General features: G+C 39.6%; 1 protein-coding gene across 3 annotated transcripts in view; it reads left to right on the top strand.

The window, feature by feature from the left end:
- Positions 1-7,449: 7,449 nt before the first annotated feature.
- The window catches only part of kcnj5 (potassium inwardly rectifying channel subfamily J member 5), a 34,852-nt gene continuing 26,285 nt past the window's right edge, over positions 7,450-16,016 (top strand). Inside the window, exons 1-2 of one of the 3 annotated variants that reach the window (XM_088078671.1) lie at positions 7,450-7,709; positions 12,974-13,165. Coding sequence is in view for 1 of the 3 variants with exons in the window: in XM_088078670.1 (XP_087934796.1) it covers positions 7,652-7,709 (58 nt within the window). In the remaining 2 variants the exon portion in view is untranslated. Of the gene's footprint in view, positions 7,710-12,851; positions 13,166-16,016 lie in introns of those variants that run through there. The other 2 variants (XM_088078670.1, XM_088078672.1) reach the window with 2 other exon arrangements.

Raw genomic sequence — 16,016 nt, 5'->3', positions numbered from 1 at the left:
TGGGGGCCATAGAACGTAAATAGGTGATGGAGTGTGCAGTGGAAATTTCAGTAACAAAAAGCTCACAGTCAGTGTCTTCCAGAGGTTTATTTTAAGATTTGCAAGTGGACACAGTGAACCCTCAACAGAGCCTTAGGCTGAATGAACAGCGTTTCATTTCTTACCGCAGTTTTTACAGTTCGCTAATGCTGATTCTTGTGTTTTTCTTTAGCTTACTGGTCATTTCTTGTTACTGTCGTTCAAAGTGTTGATGACCAGACTGTTGAAACTTACAGGGGCACTTTCTCAACAGTCAAACAGGTCAAGCCACTTAAGAAGAGACTGGTTTTAAGCAAATGTTACATATTCAGAATAATCAACCACAGTAGCGAATAATAACACTCAGCATTCTGTTATGAAATAGGCATTCAAAATTTCAAATACTGAGTAAGAGAAGCTGCAGAGATGACAAAAAATAGATCCAAACAGATAGCACTCCAGGGTGGACAAGGGAACCAAATCAATCTGTGAACCCAAGATGTCCAGAACACTGAGGGGAGGAAAGTTATGAATTATGATGGGAGTCATTTTTCAACTTCATTGTTCTCAGCTAAAAGTGACAGAAAGGACCGCAGTATTACCTTACATGCTGCAGAATGTGTATTCTATTGACAGCCACAATACATATTTTATGACACACAACAAGATTTGGCTCGCCTGTTTTGTTTTTTTTTTCTAAATCTGTGCTTTTGTTAAAGGATGACAAGCCTATTGTGTTTAAGCTGTTTTACTCAAGAGGTGATTTGCCTGTTTGTTTAACCAACTCCCTCGTTTTTATCTCCTTTATATTAGACAAAAGGCTTGCCAATAGCCACAAGACCACATAGCTGCACTGATTGTTGGGCTGGTTTGGCAACTTTGGAGCTGTGGAGGCTGCATTTGATTGACAGCAATGCAACATGAGACAATTACTGCCAATAAAAAACAATAATGAAACAACAATCACAGATAAATCCCCCTTAAGGGATGATGCTGTTTTAATTTGGAAGAAAAAAATCATCAGTCTCAGCAGAACTGACCATCAAGACCGAAAAGTGTACTTTTCAGCAATTTCAGACATTTAAATGTAGTGTCCTTTCTGATGATGCTAATAATAATAACAATAATAATTAATTTTCTTTCTGGAAATTTTGTGACATTTAAAAGAAAAACATCTCGTCTTCATCTTCTTCTACAAAGATTTCTTAATTGTCAGTTGATAATTAACTGAGTTATAATATCACTGGAGTGATACTGGATATATATTAGATATATATTAGATACTGGATATATATATTCATTAGTGTATACAATGGAACAATATTTCCAAACATAAAAATATTATTTTTTTATTTTCTGCATTACCTGTTTGCATTGTCTGCTGCAACCTCTTTGACAAGCTGACACTGTGTCATGTTAACAAGTTGTTTGTGTTTATCTTTGCATTTATTCACTATGTTGATTAGCAAATAAGCAGAACACTGTGACTGCAATCTTTACTGATAAGAAATCGACCCACGTTTTTGAGATCAGCACTAAAGTACCTCTGATAGCTGTATGTCTCATGGTGATAGTAAACAATGGTAGTTTCTCCACGCATCAGTTGGAGCACTCAAATAAACAATGCTAATTCCTGTATCAGTCTCTGATAATCAGCTTTAAGGCCAAGAGGTTGATGGTGGTCAGTCAGTGCCTAGTGTTATAGGTAGTGAAAGTCACCTGACTTTCACTACCTATAAGGTGATATGCACAAGATAAAAATAGATACAATGAATAATGTATTTGCATGTGTGTGTATCTAATTCTATAGGCAGCCTTGCAAATGGAAGAAAATTCCTTTTTACTGTTGTGCAAATGATGTGGTTAACCAGAAGAAAAAAAAAACAATCTTGACCAACCCCAGTTAGCACCATGTGTCAGTATGACATCAGAAACTCTTATGCTGGACGGATGTTGAAATTTGGTTTGATGAAAATCAGATTGACGATGTTTAAAGTGTATTATGTTAGAATTCTGTGTTGTGTGGACGTTAACATTTTGACATTTGCAGACATTTGGTTTTGCTCTTCATATCTTGAGACATATCTATGTGAAGATGACATTGTCATTAAACATTTAGAGGACATTGGATTTTGGTCACTTTACAACATAACTTAAAACTAAGAACATAGCAATGTCATCTGTTGTCAGTATTCTGTGTCAAATTGACACTGGCAAGAGAAATTGAATGAATTAGCACCTTTTATTTTTTAAATCTTGATTATATAATGTACGTGTTAAACTTTATTTTATTCACACAAAATTAAACCTAATTTTTTTTTGCCCACTTAGGGGCACAAGAAATAGTTGAAAAAAATAAAGCAAGCAAAAGATAGTTGCTCATCTACACATCCAACAGATTCGGAGCAACATTTATTCAGAGTTTCTGGTCACCTGACAAATCTAAGTACAATAAGTACAATATTCATCTCTTTTGGGTCAGATTTTGGGCTCTACCAACTCCTGAGGAAAATATCTGGCTCTTTAGCTGTGGGGCTCAACTATGTTCACCTGTTAGATACAATTTTTTTTTCTGTCTGCTATCTTGTGTTGCAGGTCGTTATTGGAGCTCTTACGCTGCCTTCTGCAGACCGAAACAGTGCTGATGCAAGCAGTGAGACTGAACTAAAGTTGTGGGTTGCATAGCACACTATAAAGCTCCTTAGAGCCAAGAGGAACTGAAGAGTCAGATGATAATTCTCTGAGGGTTTATAACTCTGAGCAACCCCTGTCATGTGCAAGTAATTATGTGTGCCATTGTTAATATTTAAAATATTGATTGTTGCCACTTTAATCAGTTGGGCTGAAAACAACAACAAAATTCTTTTTTGGTATCTCTGTTAGATTTTTCACATCCACATATGGAACTTTATTAAACTGTAGGTCCCAGCCCTCTAAACCAACAGTTACAGTATTTTAGGGGAAAAAAACAAAAACCTCTACTTTCTTTAGCCATCAATTGATGATTTGAATTGACAACACTTCTTAAGCAGGGAACTCAAGACCATCGATCACTTTTTAAGTCTGACAACACTTGACAGAGGACCTCCTTTGAAGCTGTTAAACATTCAACATGTTGTCATGACCCTTTAAGGATCATATCCTTGTTCTCACTGCTCCTGTCATTCCATTTTTTTTTTCAAATTTTAATTTCATTTTTAAAATTTATTTTTTCTTTAAGACTTCAATTGCAAAAGACATCAGTGTTTCAGTGTTTCGCAATAGGGAAAACAATCCACTGCTGTTCATATTGATTGTAAAATGTATCATTGAGCACTGGGCTAAAATCTTTTAATTAAATCTGGTATGAATAGAAATTCATGATGATTAGTGATTCAGGCGTGCTTTGCAACACATAACATTCACCATGTGGTTTCATATTTGATGATTCGCTTCAGTTGATGTAAATAGATCTGTACTTTGGGGATGGCAGTTACATTTGTGTGTGTGTGTGTGTGTGTGTGTGTTTGTGTGTGTGTGTGTGTGTGTGTGTGTGTGTGTGTGTGTGTGTGCATGAGCAGTAAGAGTGTGGTGAGGGGGACATACGCTGATGGCAGCCATTGTGCTGGGTCATCATGTCACTGAGCATTCATATTCCATATCCATCATTCTCAGAGTAAAAATGGCAAAGTGCTAAATGCCAAGCATTGCAACCCCAAGCTGTGCAGAGTGCTTGTGAAGCATTTGCCTCTTGTGATGATACGAACATGTGCTGCAAAGCATTTCTCATAAGATGTCCATTCAATTTGCTGAGTTAATGTCAGTGTGCATTTGTGCAAGAGCTCCTGTAGGCATGCAGAATAAAGCATGTTGCTGTGATTACAATCTAAGAATTTGTGCATCTATTTTTTATGCCTTTGGCTACAATGTGCATGTGAATGCAGGCCTACAGATGAAGACTTGGGCGGTCAGGCCAGAATGAGAAGCCTGATCAACAGGGTTTGTGAGTTTTTTTAAAAACAGGATGTACATGTCCCAGATAGCCAGAGTGACCTGGCCCAGCATTGGGCTAAACTCTGCAGGCTTGAAAAAATAAGTCGACTGTGTCTGGTTGCCTAACTTGGCTGAGACTAGGGATGAATGATGTCCCAGGCTCAAGCTAAATAAAATGGACCAATTCTGGCTTTCATCATTGCCGTCACTGGGCCGGTATCAAACATGGCCTGACCCAGCATTGGCCCAAACTTGGCACATGACAAGAAATAAGTTGGGTTGGTTGCCTGACTTGGATTAGACTTGAGATGAAGGTGTCACATATCTGCGTCAAAAACTGATCCAGTTTTGGCTGCCAAGACTGCAACCACTGGGTTGCTTATACACAAACTATTGGGCTTCATCAAAATGAATGGAGTCATGCATGTTTTTACTCTCCTATAATTCATCCATTCATAACCATGGTTCTTCTATGCTCCTCATTGACAACAATCCCATTTTTGAAATTGTCCTACCATATGCTGGTTTGACTGGGCCTTGTCCAAAACTGTTGTTTCTGGTGGATGAGTGAACACTGGGTGCAGTAGATGGCACAGTTTGTCCATGAAATGGTACAGCAATTCTAAGTCCAAGTCTAAGGTAGTCATTTCACCAAGCAGTGCCAAGAAAACGTAACCAGTGTTGCTATTGTTTCTGTTGCATGTATATTACACAACAACAGCTGACATGTACAAATGGAGGAGATTATGTTATGTTTCCCAAACCCTCCATTTAACATGTCCAGGCAGATACACAGTTATTTGAGTTTTTTTTAAATCTGCACCTTAGAAGGCATTTAAAAAAAAAAATCATTTTTAGTGATTCTGTTTGTGTGTTGATTATTTAGTTTCAAAATATCTGTATATGTGTAGACAGGGCCTAAGACCACCATAACCAATTTGAGTTTCATAAGCAGATGGCTGGGATGTGATGCCACTACTTACAGGAAGTGTAAGATAAAAAGCATGGCATAAACATTTAAAGCGGAGCAAGGCTAGATGTGTTATGCAGGGCTGCGGAGCAATGCATTTCAGTTATTTGTCTCTATTGTTTTTTGAATACCAGGGTGTGCTTCTGTCTGCCCTGTGGACATGTTTAGAGATAAAATGACAAATATAAAGCTTGGGAATCACAACCAGTAATATTGGAATTCTTGAACAAATATCCTGGACTTTATTTTGATGAATGATAGCAATTAACTGTAAAGGTGTGTAAAGCTCATGTAGAGGGTCTTTGGGGAGTTCCTCTAACCCCTGAATCAATCACCAATTTGGAGGTTCCCAAGGTCACAGGAGGATCACATATGCTTTTTTTTCTCTCTACTATATATTCTCAGGTCATATTGCAGTCTTGTGTTTTTGCCATACAACTCAAACTCAAAGGACTTCAGCCTGATTAAGCAACTCAATGAAAGGGAAAGAAAATACAAAACACCTCTTAAAAGCTTAAAATCACCTCTCTCACTCACCCTTTTTCCCCTAACCCCAATGCTCTGCAGCAAGGTGAGCAGCATGTGCGGAATGAACGTTAATTCAATTTCGTACAATGTAAAGTGACACCTGGTGACAAAATCCACAACAGAACACTGACCTATTGTTCCACTCGAGGGACTTTACCTTATCTCCGTTGTGGATATAGCCACTATATCACATTTCATGTATTTTCACAGTTCTTTACCCTTCTTTCATGGCTGCTTTATTATTTTGTGTGTGTGTCAAAGAGTGATATTGTCTAAGTGAAAAAAGGTGTTATAAAGACTAATCTCTCCTAGCAGTGGTTATAATGACAGCCTGACAGCAATTCACTACATATTGAAATAACACTGTTAGAAGACAAGGTGTCTCTAAACTTCACATTAACCCCCCTATATGAATGTTTAGGAACTAGAGGGGACCAGCGATCTCAAAGATCTTTCTGCCTGCAGGGAAGCTCAGAAGGTACAAGACTTTGTCTCTCAGTATGAACTCAATCTGACAGCATTTTCTTTAAACATGCAGCCATTAGAGGGAGGAGGTTGCTCGAAAGCATGGATGCCAAAGCCTTTTTGACACTGATGGACTGAAGCATAGCATATAGGAAAGAATTGGCCAGTGGGCAACAGCCTGAAACAGTCAAGTTGACTATAAATAGTAATTCTGAGACTTAACATCTTCATGGTGTTGAGACATTCCTCAAATTATTGCATAAGGCAAAATTCACGTCTCAAATGCAGTAACTGGCCATGCTTTGGAAACATTCTCTTGTCATAAACATTCTTTAAAAAAATAAACATTTATTTTATTCTTAGTCTTTCAGTAACAGTAGTCAAGGTAATATCACTTATCAGGCTGTTTTCATCCACTGTTTAAAAAATGTATACATATCCTAATAATCATGACCCAGAAATTTATAACTAACATATTCAGGGAGGCTGCAATCATGTGACCAATGCAGTGACAGCGAAGGAAGAGGTCACAAACTACAAGACTTTCCCCAGAAGAACTGAATTCAGAACTAGGGGTGTGAATCTTTCAGCATCTCATGATTTGATTTGATTTTGATTTGGTCACTATTCAATTCCGAATCCATTCTCGATTCAAAACGATTTCCGATTCAAAATCGATTCCTGATTCAAAATATATGAGGTGTAATTTCAGGATCTACTCCAGTCTGCCAGTGGCATATTATGTTATGAAAGTAAAGTGTGTATGAAATAATGGAGGTTTTATTATGTACAAGTTTTTGCTGTTGTAGAAAACCTTTCTCCCAAGTGTTTGGAAAGTGAAAATAGTGATTATTGTGATTATTATAGTTTTAAAAAAATAGACACACTTAAAAAAAAAGTCCCATCGTTTTTTGCAGCTGTTTGTGTATCCCATTATGTGCGCCATTCTGCATATTGTGTGTCGTTCATTGTGTGTTCCTATATCTGTGATGCTGCGGAGGGCCACATCACACTCCTGACACACAGAGAGGGGCCTGATTCTCCTGCCTGCTCTGCCTGCAGTGAACACAGTTTACATCCATATGAGGCCCTGCTGCTTGTTAGACTGTCTCCTGATTTACCCTTGTCTCATTATTATTATTATTATTGTTATTGTTGTTGTTGTTGTTGTTATTATTATTATTATTATTATTATTATTATTATTATTGTTGTTGTTATTGTTGTTATTATTATTATTATTATTGTTGTTGTTGTTGTTGTTGTTGTTGTTGTTATTGTTGTTATTATTATTATTATTATTACCATTATTATTATTACTATTATTATTATTATTATTATTATTATTATTATTAATATTTTGTCGCTACCAATAACACAGAGCGATAGATGAGTAGGATTAGGCCAATCACGGTGCAGTTTGCTCCAGATGACGTATGGCAATAAAAGCGGATACAAAGCGTCGTATCGTCTTCCGATTGGTGGACAAGACCAAAACAACCTCTGACCTCTCCAAATGAATCATGGGAAACCAATATGGCGTTTAGCATCGATGCTAATATACTTTTATCATCAAAATATGGATAAAATATGTACGGAAGACACCTGATATCGGATCTGTCATTATGGATTATTGAACAAGGTCCCGTAAAAACACCAGAATCCCCTGGCTGGATACTGAGGCCTCTAAAAGAGCTACGATGCATCGGAGACATCCCTGTGAACGGCGCAGCCGGCAGCTTTCACCGGGAGAAAAAAGTAAGGCGATCCGACAAACGGTCTCAGATTTATGATAGCATTTTTAAAGGGTCAAGAATAGACTATATTTACTACATGTAGTCTATTGTCGTTGTTTAGGATTTTTAATTTATTCCGAATCGTCAAAGTAAAGTTACAAGTACAAGGAAATGCGAATGGGGCAAACATAGAGATGCCTAAATACGTTGAAAAAAAGGTTCACTCCTAATGAAAGAATAGCAGAGATTTAAAGCTGTAGTTGATAACTTTATTAAGGAAAAAAACAAATATAGCGAAATACTTTTGTCTTATTTTCTGAAACCGTCACCGTATTCACACCGCTCTAAGTGAAATAGATAATCCGTGTAAAAAAAATAATAATAAAAAAGTCTACTCTGTTGTCTTGTGCCGCTTCTAAAAGCCTAAAGGCACATAAATGAAAATAGCCCATCAAAGCTGAGGAGTCTCTAACGTGGTTGTCAGCTTGTTAACTGTGGTTTACCTACAAAATTTGCACTGCTCAAATATGAATCAAGGTTGTATAGCTGCATTAACTGTTTCTCCTCTTAAATATCTTCAGGAGTATAATCTAGAGTTCTGTTTAGCATTAAAATGAGAACAGGTCCCGGCAGTGCTTGGCACTTACGTGACCGTATCCAACATAGTGACTGGGTCACACACTTTCTCATTTTACTGCTCAACAGCAACTTAAAATATGTTTGAAAACATTTGAGCTGATAATATGCAATGCAGTAACAGAATCGTGATTCACATTTGATAAGTGCTGCTGAGTTTGACAGTTTGAACACAGTTGTCAGATCTGATTGATTGTTGTCTGCGCACCGCAGTAGATTCTACTAAAATCCATTAGTGTCACAGTCCTGGTCTGTGTGTGGAGCTACTCTGGCTTTTGCTAAAGTCTTTTTGTTGAAAATTATCTGACATACTGTATATCTTAATGTTAAGTCCATAATCATGTTTCATTTCAATGAAGTTTTTGATTTCTAGGTATTGGGATTTCAATGTTTCTTTGTTGCTTCATGTTTCTTGTTTTTATTCTGGTATATTCTCCTTATGTGTCATATGCTGGGTTTCAGTTTGTTTTCCATTGTTTCATATGTTTATATATGTTTTATCTTCTTCCTGTTTTATTTTATAGATTCACTTCTCATGTGTCATGTCTGCTTTTACTTCCCATCTTTGTGTGTTTACTCTCCTTAGTGTTTGTCTGCCCCGCCCTGTTTCACCTCCTGAGTTTTGCGCAGCCATCGACACACCTGTCCTGCATCAGCCTCGTTAGTCCCTCCCTGCTTAGTTTTTCTCAGCCTGTTCATCTGCCTCATCACCTTATTCCTTTCACCTGAGCTTCTCCATGTTTTTTCTCCACCTGCACTTCAACCCCTCGTCAGTCTAGGTTTTTATTTAAGTCATGGTTTCAATTCAGTCTTTGTTGGATCCTTGTTTTCGTTGTGTGATGTTCTGTCCCCCTTTTGCAACCTGGAAAAAAAATCTGTTTGTGTTGTCTGTTATCTCCTGCATTTGGGGCTACCTGCTCGGCATTGCATGACAATAAGAAGCAGAGGAGAAGGGACATTTATATTCACAGAATATCTGTCCCATGTATTTCTTTAATCATGTAGTGTCAGCAAATATGGCACAAAGTTATTTTAGCTTAAAGGATGCCCCCAAGATATTTGCAACAACTAATCTCCCAAACATTCAAGCAATTCTGTTTAATCCCTCACTGCTGTGCCTCTTTCCTCCACATGGTGTCACTGTGTCTGGACTGTGGTGTCCAGTTAAGGATCATACTATTCACCTAGTCCATATTATGATATAAAAAAAAAGAGCATGTGTGGTTGATTCTTGAACACAGTGGCATCTACATTGCAAACTATTCTTATAATACCCTTTAACACTTGGCTCTAAATTAAAAATTATTCTCCCACGAGCAGATGAGAAATAATCCAGCCTTAATTGTTGATTCATGTCAGACCTGCCATACATAATTATAGTGGGTATAAAGCTAAGTGTGTCAGTATGAATGGTATTTCAGACTGTTTAGTGGTCATTGGATATGATGTTATACAATGCCTGTGTAGATCTGCTTCACTTTAAGACCTCCACTGTGGATACTTCAGTGTTCTGCGCACAAGATAAAAACATGCTACAGTATTTCTAAATTATGTATTCACATATAACAAGCACAGTCCCAGGCTGTAGGGCTTCACACTCACATAATTCATAATTTAAACGCTAATAGATGTACTCATTCCCTTAAAGTTAAGCCTCCATTTAAATGATACTGCATGAATATAAAAACATGGAGTACATAACAGTTGCTAATACGCTCCTAAATCTGCATTTGGTCTTTGATATAATGAGGCGCTGGACCAATATGATGACATGGATTATTCGTTAAAGCTAAAGCTGTGCCAGCTTGCTCAGATTGTTTAATAATTTACACTCTTTCCATTGCAAACATACCTTACCTCTTAATGCATTCACCAGTTCACCATGCTATTAAATGCCGGCCTCCAGCTCTGCTCTTTGTGTGACACAACATGCAAAACAGGCACTTGAACAGTTAGATAACACCATACATGGTGAAACTTAAGAGCAGCCATGGCATTTCTGCTAAACTATTCACTTCGGACATGTGTGACACATTTGTTCTGTTTCTTATGGAGTATCTCCACGTACACTCTGGCGCACATGCTCAGACACCTAACTTCCTTCATTACGCTCTTATCATGATAGGTTTACAGGGGTTGTCCTCTGATTTCCATCCCCGCTCCTCCTTGTCCTGGCTGCTAGTAACAATGCAGTTCATCGCGGTGCCATAAGCTCTGACAAGAGGATCAATCAGAGCTAATGAAGCCTGGGAGGAGGTGAGAGAAAGCAAAGAGGGATGGAGTCAAGGGGGGGATGGGGATGGGGAGGGGGGTCTCGCTGGAGGAAAAAGAATACCAGAGCCAAGGGAGCAGAGGGAGGATTAAGAAAAATGACACTTCCTTCTCACCTCCTCGTTCTGTGCCACGAAGAACTAATTCCTCCTTCCTCAGTGATGACCTCTGAAATGATTATTTTCTTCACTTGATGGCCCTGGCCTGACACACACTATTGACTGTGGGCTGCTGTTTCTTATTTGGACTGATGCATTTTGTGTGAGTCTACACTGACCCCTGATACTGCTATCCCATTTCAACTGTTTCAACAAAATGGGCAAATCCATGATTTACGTTGTGTATTTCCATTTAACAGTCTCTGCTTGTAGAGATTTATTTTTTTAGTCTCCACGAGGAACACCAAGAATAATACATTCCCACAGTGATATAGGAGCTAGAGCTCAGATTGTTTCATATAAAAACCTCTGCGTTGATGAATATTAAATCAGACCCAGAACATGCACTTCATTGCTCCTACGTGTTAGGAGTCTTCATCCTGCAGTTCAAATTAGCTGGATAATCCCCAATTTGATCATTCTAATGGATCGCCTAATAAAGCATCAATGAAAAGGCTATTATGTTGTGTTACCCACACCCCTTAACATTATGAAAATCTGATGTCTAATGATGTACAATATACAAGTTTCCTCCAGGCACTTGTAATAATGAATGTGCCACGAAGCTTTATTAATGTGTGACGTGTGATTAATGTGAGGTGGTACATTCAACTGAATGGATTTCACCACAGGATTAACAGCAGAGGCAATAAGGTAGAGGGAGGGGGCTCAGCTTTGATCAATAATGGTGTAACCTCAGGAGGGGAAATAATTACACATGCCCCGGATCTGAACCATAAGGGGGCTGGTCTATGCACAGGTTCTGTCGAGCAGTGCCGCTAAAGGACCTGAATTTTTACAGTTAAGATCACCAACACTTGGTGATCACTGCTAAGATTAGTGGCGCCACATCGGGAGCGAGTGTGAGCGTGGCCCAGAACTCATATCCCTGAGCCAAATCCCAAGCTCCTCATTATTGCAGCCTCAGTCCTTGATGTTCCATAATCCACTGTCATTGGCTCCCCGACTGGCCGAGGCTGGGAAAATGAGTATCTCCCAGCCATCTTGCTGCGCCTCTGCAACTCAGTAGGGGAGGAGGGGGGCACATGCAGGAACAAAAGGGGTGCTGTAGAGTCATAAATCTCCTCCCAAACTCAATGCAGGAAGTACATGAAGAGGCTTTCTGGTGATAGCTGCTTCTGTTGCTCCTCCCCCACCTATCATCGTCTCCCTATCTTTCTTTCTCTTTGCTCCCACTCTCATTACTCCTCCTCTGTTATGTCATATCTACATTCAATTTTCTCTATGCCTAATAACGTCTCAATGTCATCAATCCATGTGTCTTTCCCGTACGTCCTCTCATGTGCACACCATGGCTGAGCAGAATTTAAAACGGGAGATAAATGAGCCCACGCACTCTATTCTGCTGCTTAGCTTTTTGCTGTTAACCCTGCCTTATGAGAACACTGCTCATCATCATTGTTGATGAAATGCTAACATTTTCAATTTTAATTCAGATTATTCTGAAGGCATCCTGTGAGTTAGGAACTGCTGTTGCAATGGGGAAATGAGTGAAAGCGACAACAAAGCTGATTTGTGGGCTACATCTGAGGAGAAATTCTGGGTTAAAATGTCCCTTTCCCCCCATTATCCCTATCTAACTCCTTTCCTTTGTACTTGCCCCCCTTTACCTCCTCCTTTTGACGCCTCTCTTGTACTTCTTTGATACTTTCTTCCCCTTCTGCTCTGTCTTCCTCTCACTTCTGTATGTTCTTTTCTAAAGACTCTTTTCTCTGCTTCCACTTTATATTTCTCTCAAACCCTTAGGGCTTTTTCTTCACCTGCAATTTTAGAGAAATGGATTGTGCCTCACTCCTCTTCACCATTGCTCTTTCCTTGTCTGCACCCCCAACACACGCACTCGTCCCCTCTTTTCCGAACTCACTGTACACTGGACTTTTCTACACATATTTTTCCTACTTTGCCTTTGCAGCAGCAATAAGGTAGCCATGTGGTGGATGTATTCACACACACACACACACACACACACACACACACACAGATGTGGATGCTCTGTGCAAATAGGCATAAACAAACACTCTTATAAAGGACAAATCCGGAGAGACAAGAGGTCCAATCTATGTGTGGAAGTGAGAAGAGAGGAGTGTTCAAGAGAGAGCGCACGCATATTTACATCCCTTGCATCTCTTCTCTCAACCGCTCTGACTCTGTCTCTTTCTCTCTCTCTCTCTTTCCCTCACACACACATACACATGCACAGACAGACCCCCCTCTCACGCAGGAGTAGATAGAGAGCGGTGAAGAGCAGAAGGGGCTGGGTGGCAGGAGAGAGAAGCAGGAGGGCTGTTGTTGATTGAACAAAGCCAGGAAAGGAGTGCGCAGTCCTGGGGAGAAGAGCAGCTGTGACATGCCTCGAAGGGAGCCTGCCAGCAACTCCTGCAGAGACCTGAAGGTAAGCCTCGTGCACCACTGATGGAGGCAAAAGCAGAGGAAGAGACAGACAGAGTAAGGCAAGGGAGGAATGGGAGGTTTTTAAAGCCGCTGATGCATGGTACAACCGTGGCTCCGTGTCCAAGCTGTTCTCCTCTCAATTTGTCTGAGGATGGCATCGCATGCTGTGATTGCGTTATGTGTTTCGTTGCACAGCCGCAAATCCCATCAAGAGTGGCTTGCCAAATAAAAAAGTGTGCATTACTTGGAGGAAAACTATGAGAGATCAGAAAGCTAGAGACAGGGAGATGAGGAGGGATAGCACCAGAAGATGTAAAACAATGCAAGACACTGAAGGAGCACGAGAGCAGGGAAGGGAAAGTGGTGATGGGAAATGTGGATTACCCTCCTCCATCAGCTACAAGCTTTGTCATCACATCTTACCTCCTTTATCTTATGTCAGCGCAGAGATACATACATGATCACCATACATCTACTTGCCCTCATGGCGGGGGCAGGGTATTCAAAAAGGCGATGGATTTCTCTGACGCAAGCAGAGAAAAGCCTGTCAACACTCCTGATCTTTGTGTGTACTTGTGTGATGTAGTTCTGTCAGTGCAATGCAGGAGTTTTACAAACGCAGCAGCAGCAGGAGCAAACCTGGAGTCAGTGTGCATCCATCTGTATGTGACTGTAAGTGCAAGTGTGTGTGTGTGCGTGTGTGTGGAGGAGGGGGTATTGTACCACCAACACATTGCAGCACTTACACATTTCTATACCATCAATAAAAGCGGGAGTTAAAGCTTCATCTACGATGTAACCGTAGCTGTTGGCGATGTTTTCATGAATATTGTAGGCTAAACCAAAAGCATTGAGAGAAAATCATTTATATTGATTCCCTTGAAACACTCCCCCTGGGCTGAAGATTAGGGCTGTTTGCTTTAATGTCTGATGTATACCATTATTTTCTCCTGTACTGTACAGTGGCTCCAGTTCAGTGCACTCCGCAGCATCTGCATCCCGAGAGTTGTTGCTGTAAAACTTTGATGACAATGCAGTGGGCTTAGCAGCCACGTTAGACGAGTGCAGTTTTCCCAAAGCTCCTGTCCTTCCTGGTATAATCTCATCGGGGAATGTCAATTCAGCATTAAGGCAGCGAGTGGACTCGATCATCATTTTTTAATCTCAGTTCTTTGACACACTGTGGAGAAATAATAAGTGCAGACCATCTCTGCCTTCACCATTAACCACATTAATTACATATGATACATTCTTGGCTCAAACCCATTGGAGCAAATGGGTTAAGCTCAGTCTTCCTAATAGTGGCTTTCCATGAAAACCTGCCTTTTGCCACATGACAGGCTACTTAAAACACTGTTATCTACCAAGATCCTGCTGACAGCTGATTGAGCCATGATTACTTATTTTGAAGATTTTAGGGAGAAGTGCAGACTGCTAAGATGTCATAATAGTTATAATGACTTAATTTATATAACACCTTTAAAACAGAAATACAAAGTGTTTTATACATATAGTGTCACATATGTACATAATGTAAAACGCTATTGTTTTTTTAAAAGCCAAATGATGAAAGTGATTTTCAATAATAGATTTAAAAAAGCTCTCTAAGTTTGTCTGCCTGAGATCCTTTGACAGGGAGCTCCATGGCTGTGACAGCAAAGAACTGGTCACCTTAAGTGTCAGGTTGAGGTTTGGGAACCATTTGTAGGGGCTTGCTGGAGGATCTCCAGATGCAATCAGGTTTATAGGGAGTTATCACAGATAATGACTATTCAAAGCTTTAAAAAAAAAGCAGTATTGTCTTATAAACAATTATTTAACCCCCATGTTACCCATGTGAATGGCAGCAAAGATGTTTTGGATGTGGTAGCTTTTCTCAGTAGGGGTTAAAAACCTGGCAGCAGTGTTTTGTTGCAATCTTTGGATGTTTTTTTTTTTTTATTTCTGCTGATATCAGATTACAGTATAGTGTGTTGCAGTGGTCAAGTCTGGGGCAGATAAAAGCATGAATGACTTTTTCTTTATCTGCAATGGAAAGTGTTGACCTGATCATGGTCAAAGGTCTGGACAAAGCAGGACTGCATCACTTTAGTCACCTGAACACCAAAAGACAGTGCTGGGTCAAAAAAACAACAACTAGGTTACAGGCCATTGTTAAGCATTAAAATTAAGGCAACCTGGCTAGAAGAGAGATTGTTGATGCTGTTTGTGCTCAGAATGGAGGGGATAACTTTTAAAGAAAAAAATTTATTATTATTCAGTTGCAAATTTTTGGGCATCTGATTTTTAATTGCAGTGGGGACAACATAACAACATAAAAGAGGAAACATCAGTGGTTCCAGTCTTGAAACAACATACAGTTGCATAGCTTCTGCATAATAATAGAAGTGTATTATATGTCTATGCATGATTTACCCCAGGGGTAGCATGTATATACTAAATAGGAAGGGACTCAGAAAAGACTAAAGAGAGGTCTGCAGAGGAGGAGGCATCTCCAAGTATGACAGTTAAGGATCAACCTCTTCTCACTCTCAGCTCATCAACTGCAGTATAGATACTTTGTCAGTGGCCTTCTGTGTGAGGTAGTGATGCATAGAGGCACCTTTAAGCATCTAAACTAGACGCAGTGGGCCACATCATTATTTGAGGCTCTGAGCAATGACTGTATTATAAGGAACAAGATAAATGGCAATTCCATATAGGAAATGAATAGTTTGTGGATGGGTCAAACAAACCTTCACCCAGGAAACCGATGTTTGTGTCCTATGTACAACCTATTGAAAATTCAGTAGTTCTGGTAAACATGCAAGTTTATTTTGAAAAGATACTTTGCATGTAAAGAGCAGAAATTG

This window comes from Plectropomus leopardus, chromosome 6 (assembly GCF_026936395.1).
Source record: "Plectropomus leopardus strain MGB_pleo_1.0 chromosome 6, ASM2693639v1, whole genome shotgun sequence".
NCBI classification, from domain to species: domain Eukaryota; kingdom Metazoa; phylum Chordata; class Actinopteri; order Perciformes; family Serranidae; genus Plectropomus; species Plectropomus leopardus.
This window is presented reverse-complemented; position numbering and strand designations above follow the sequence as displayed.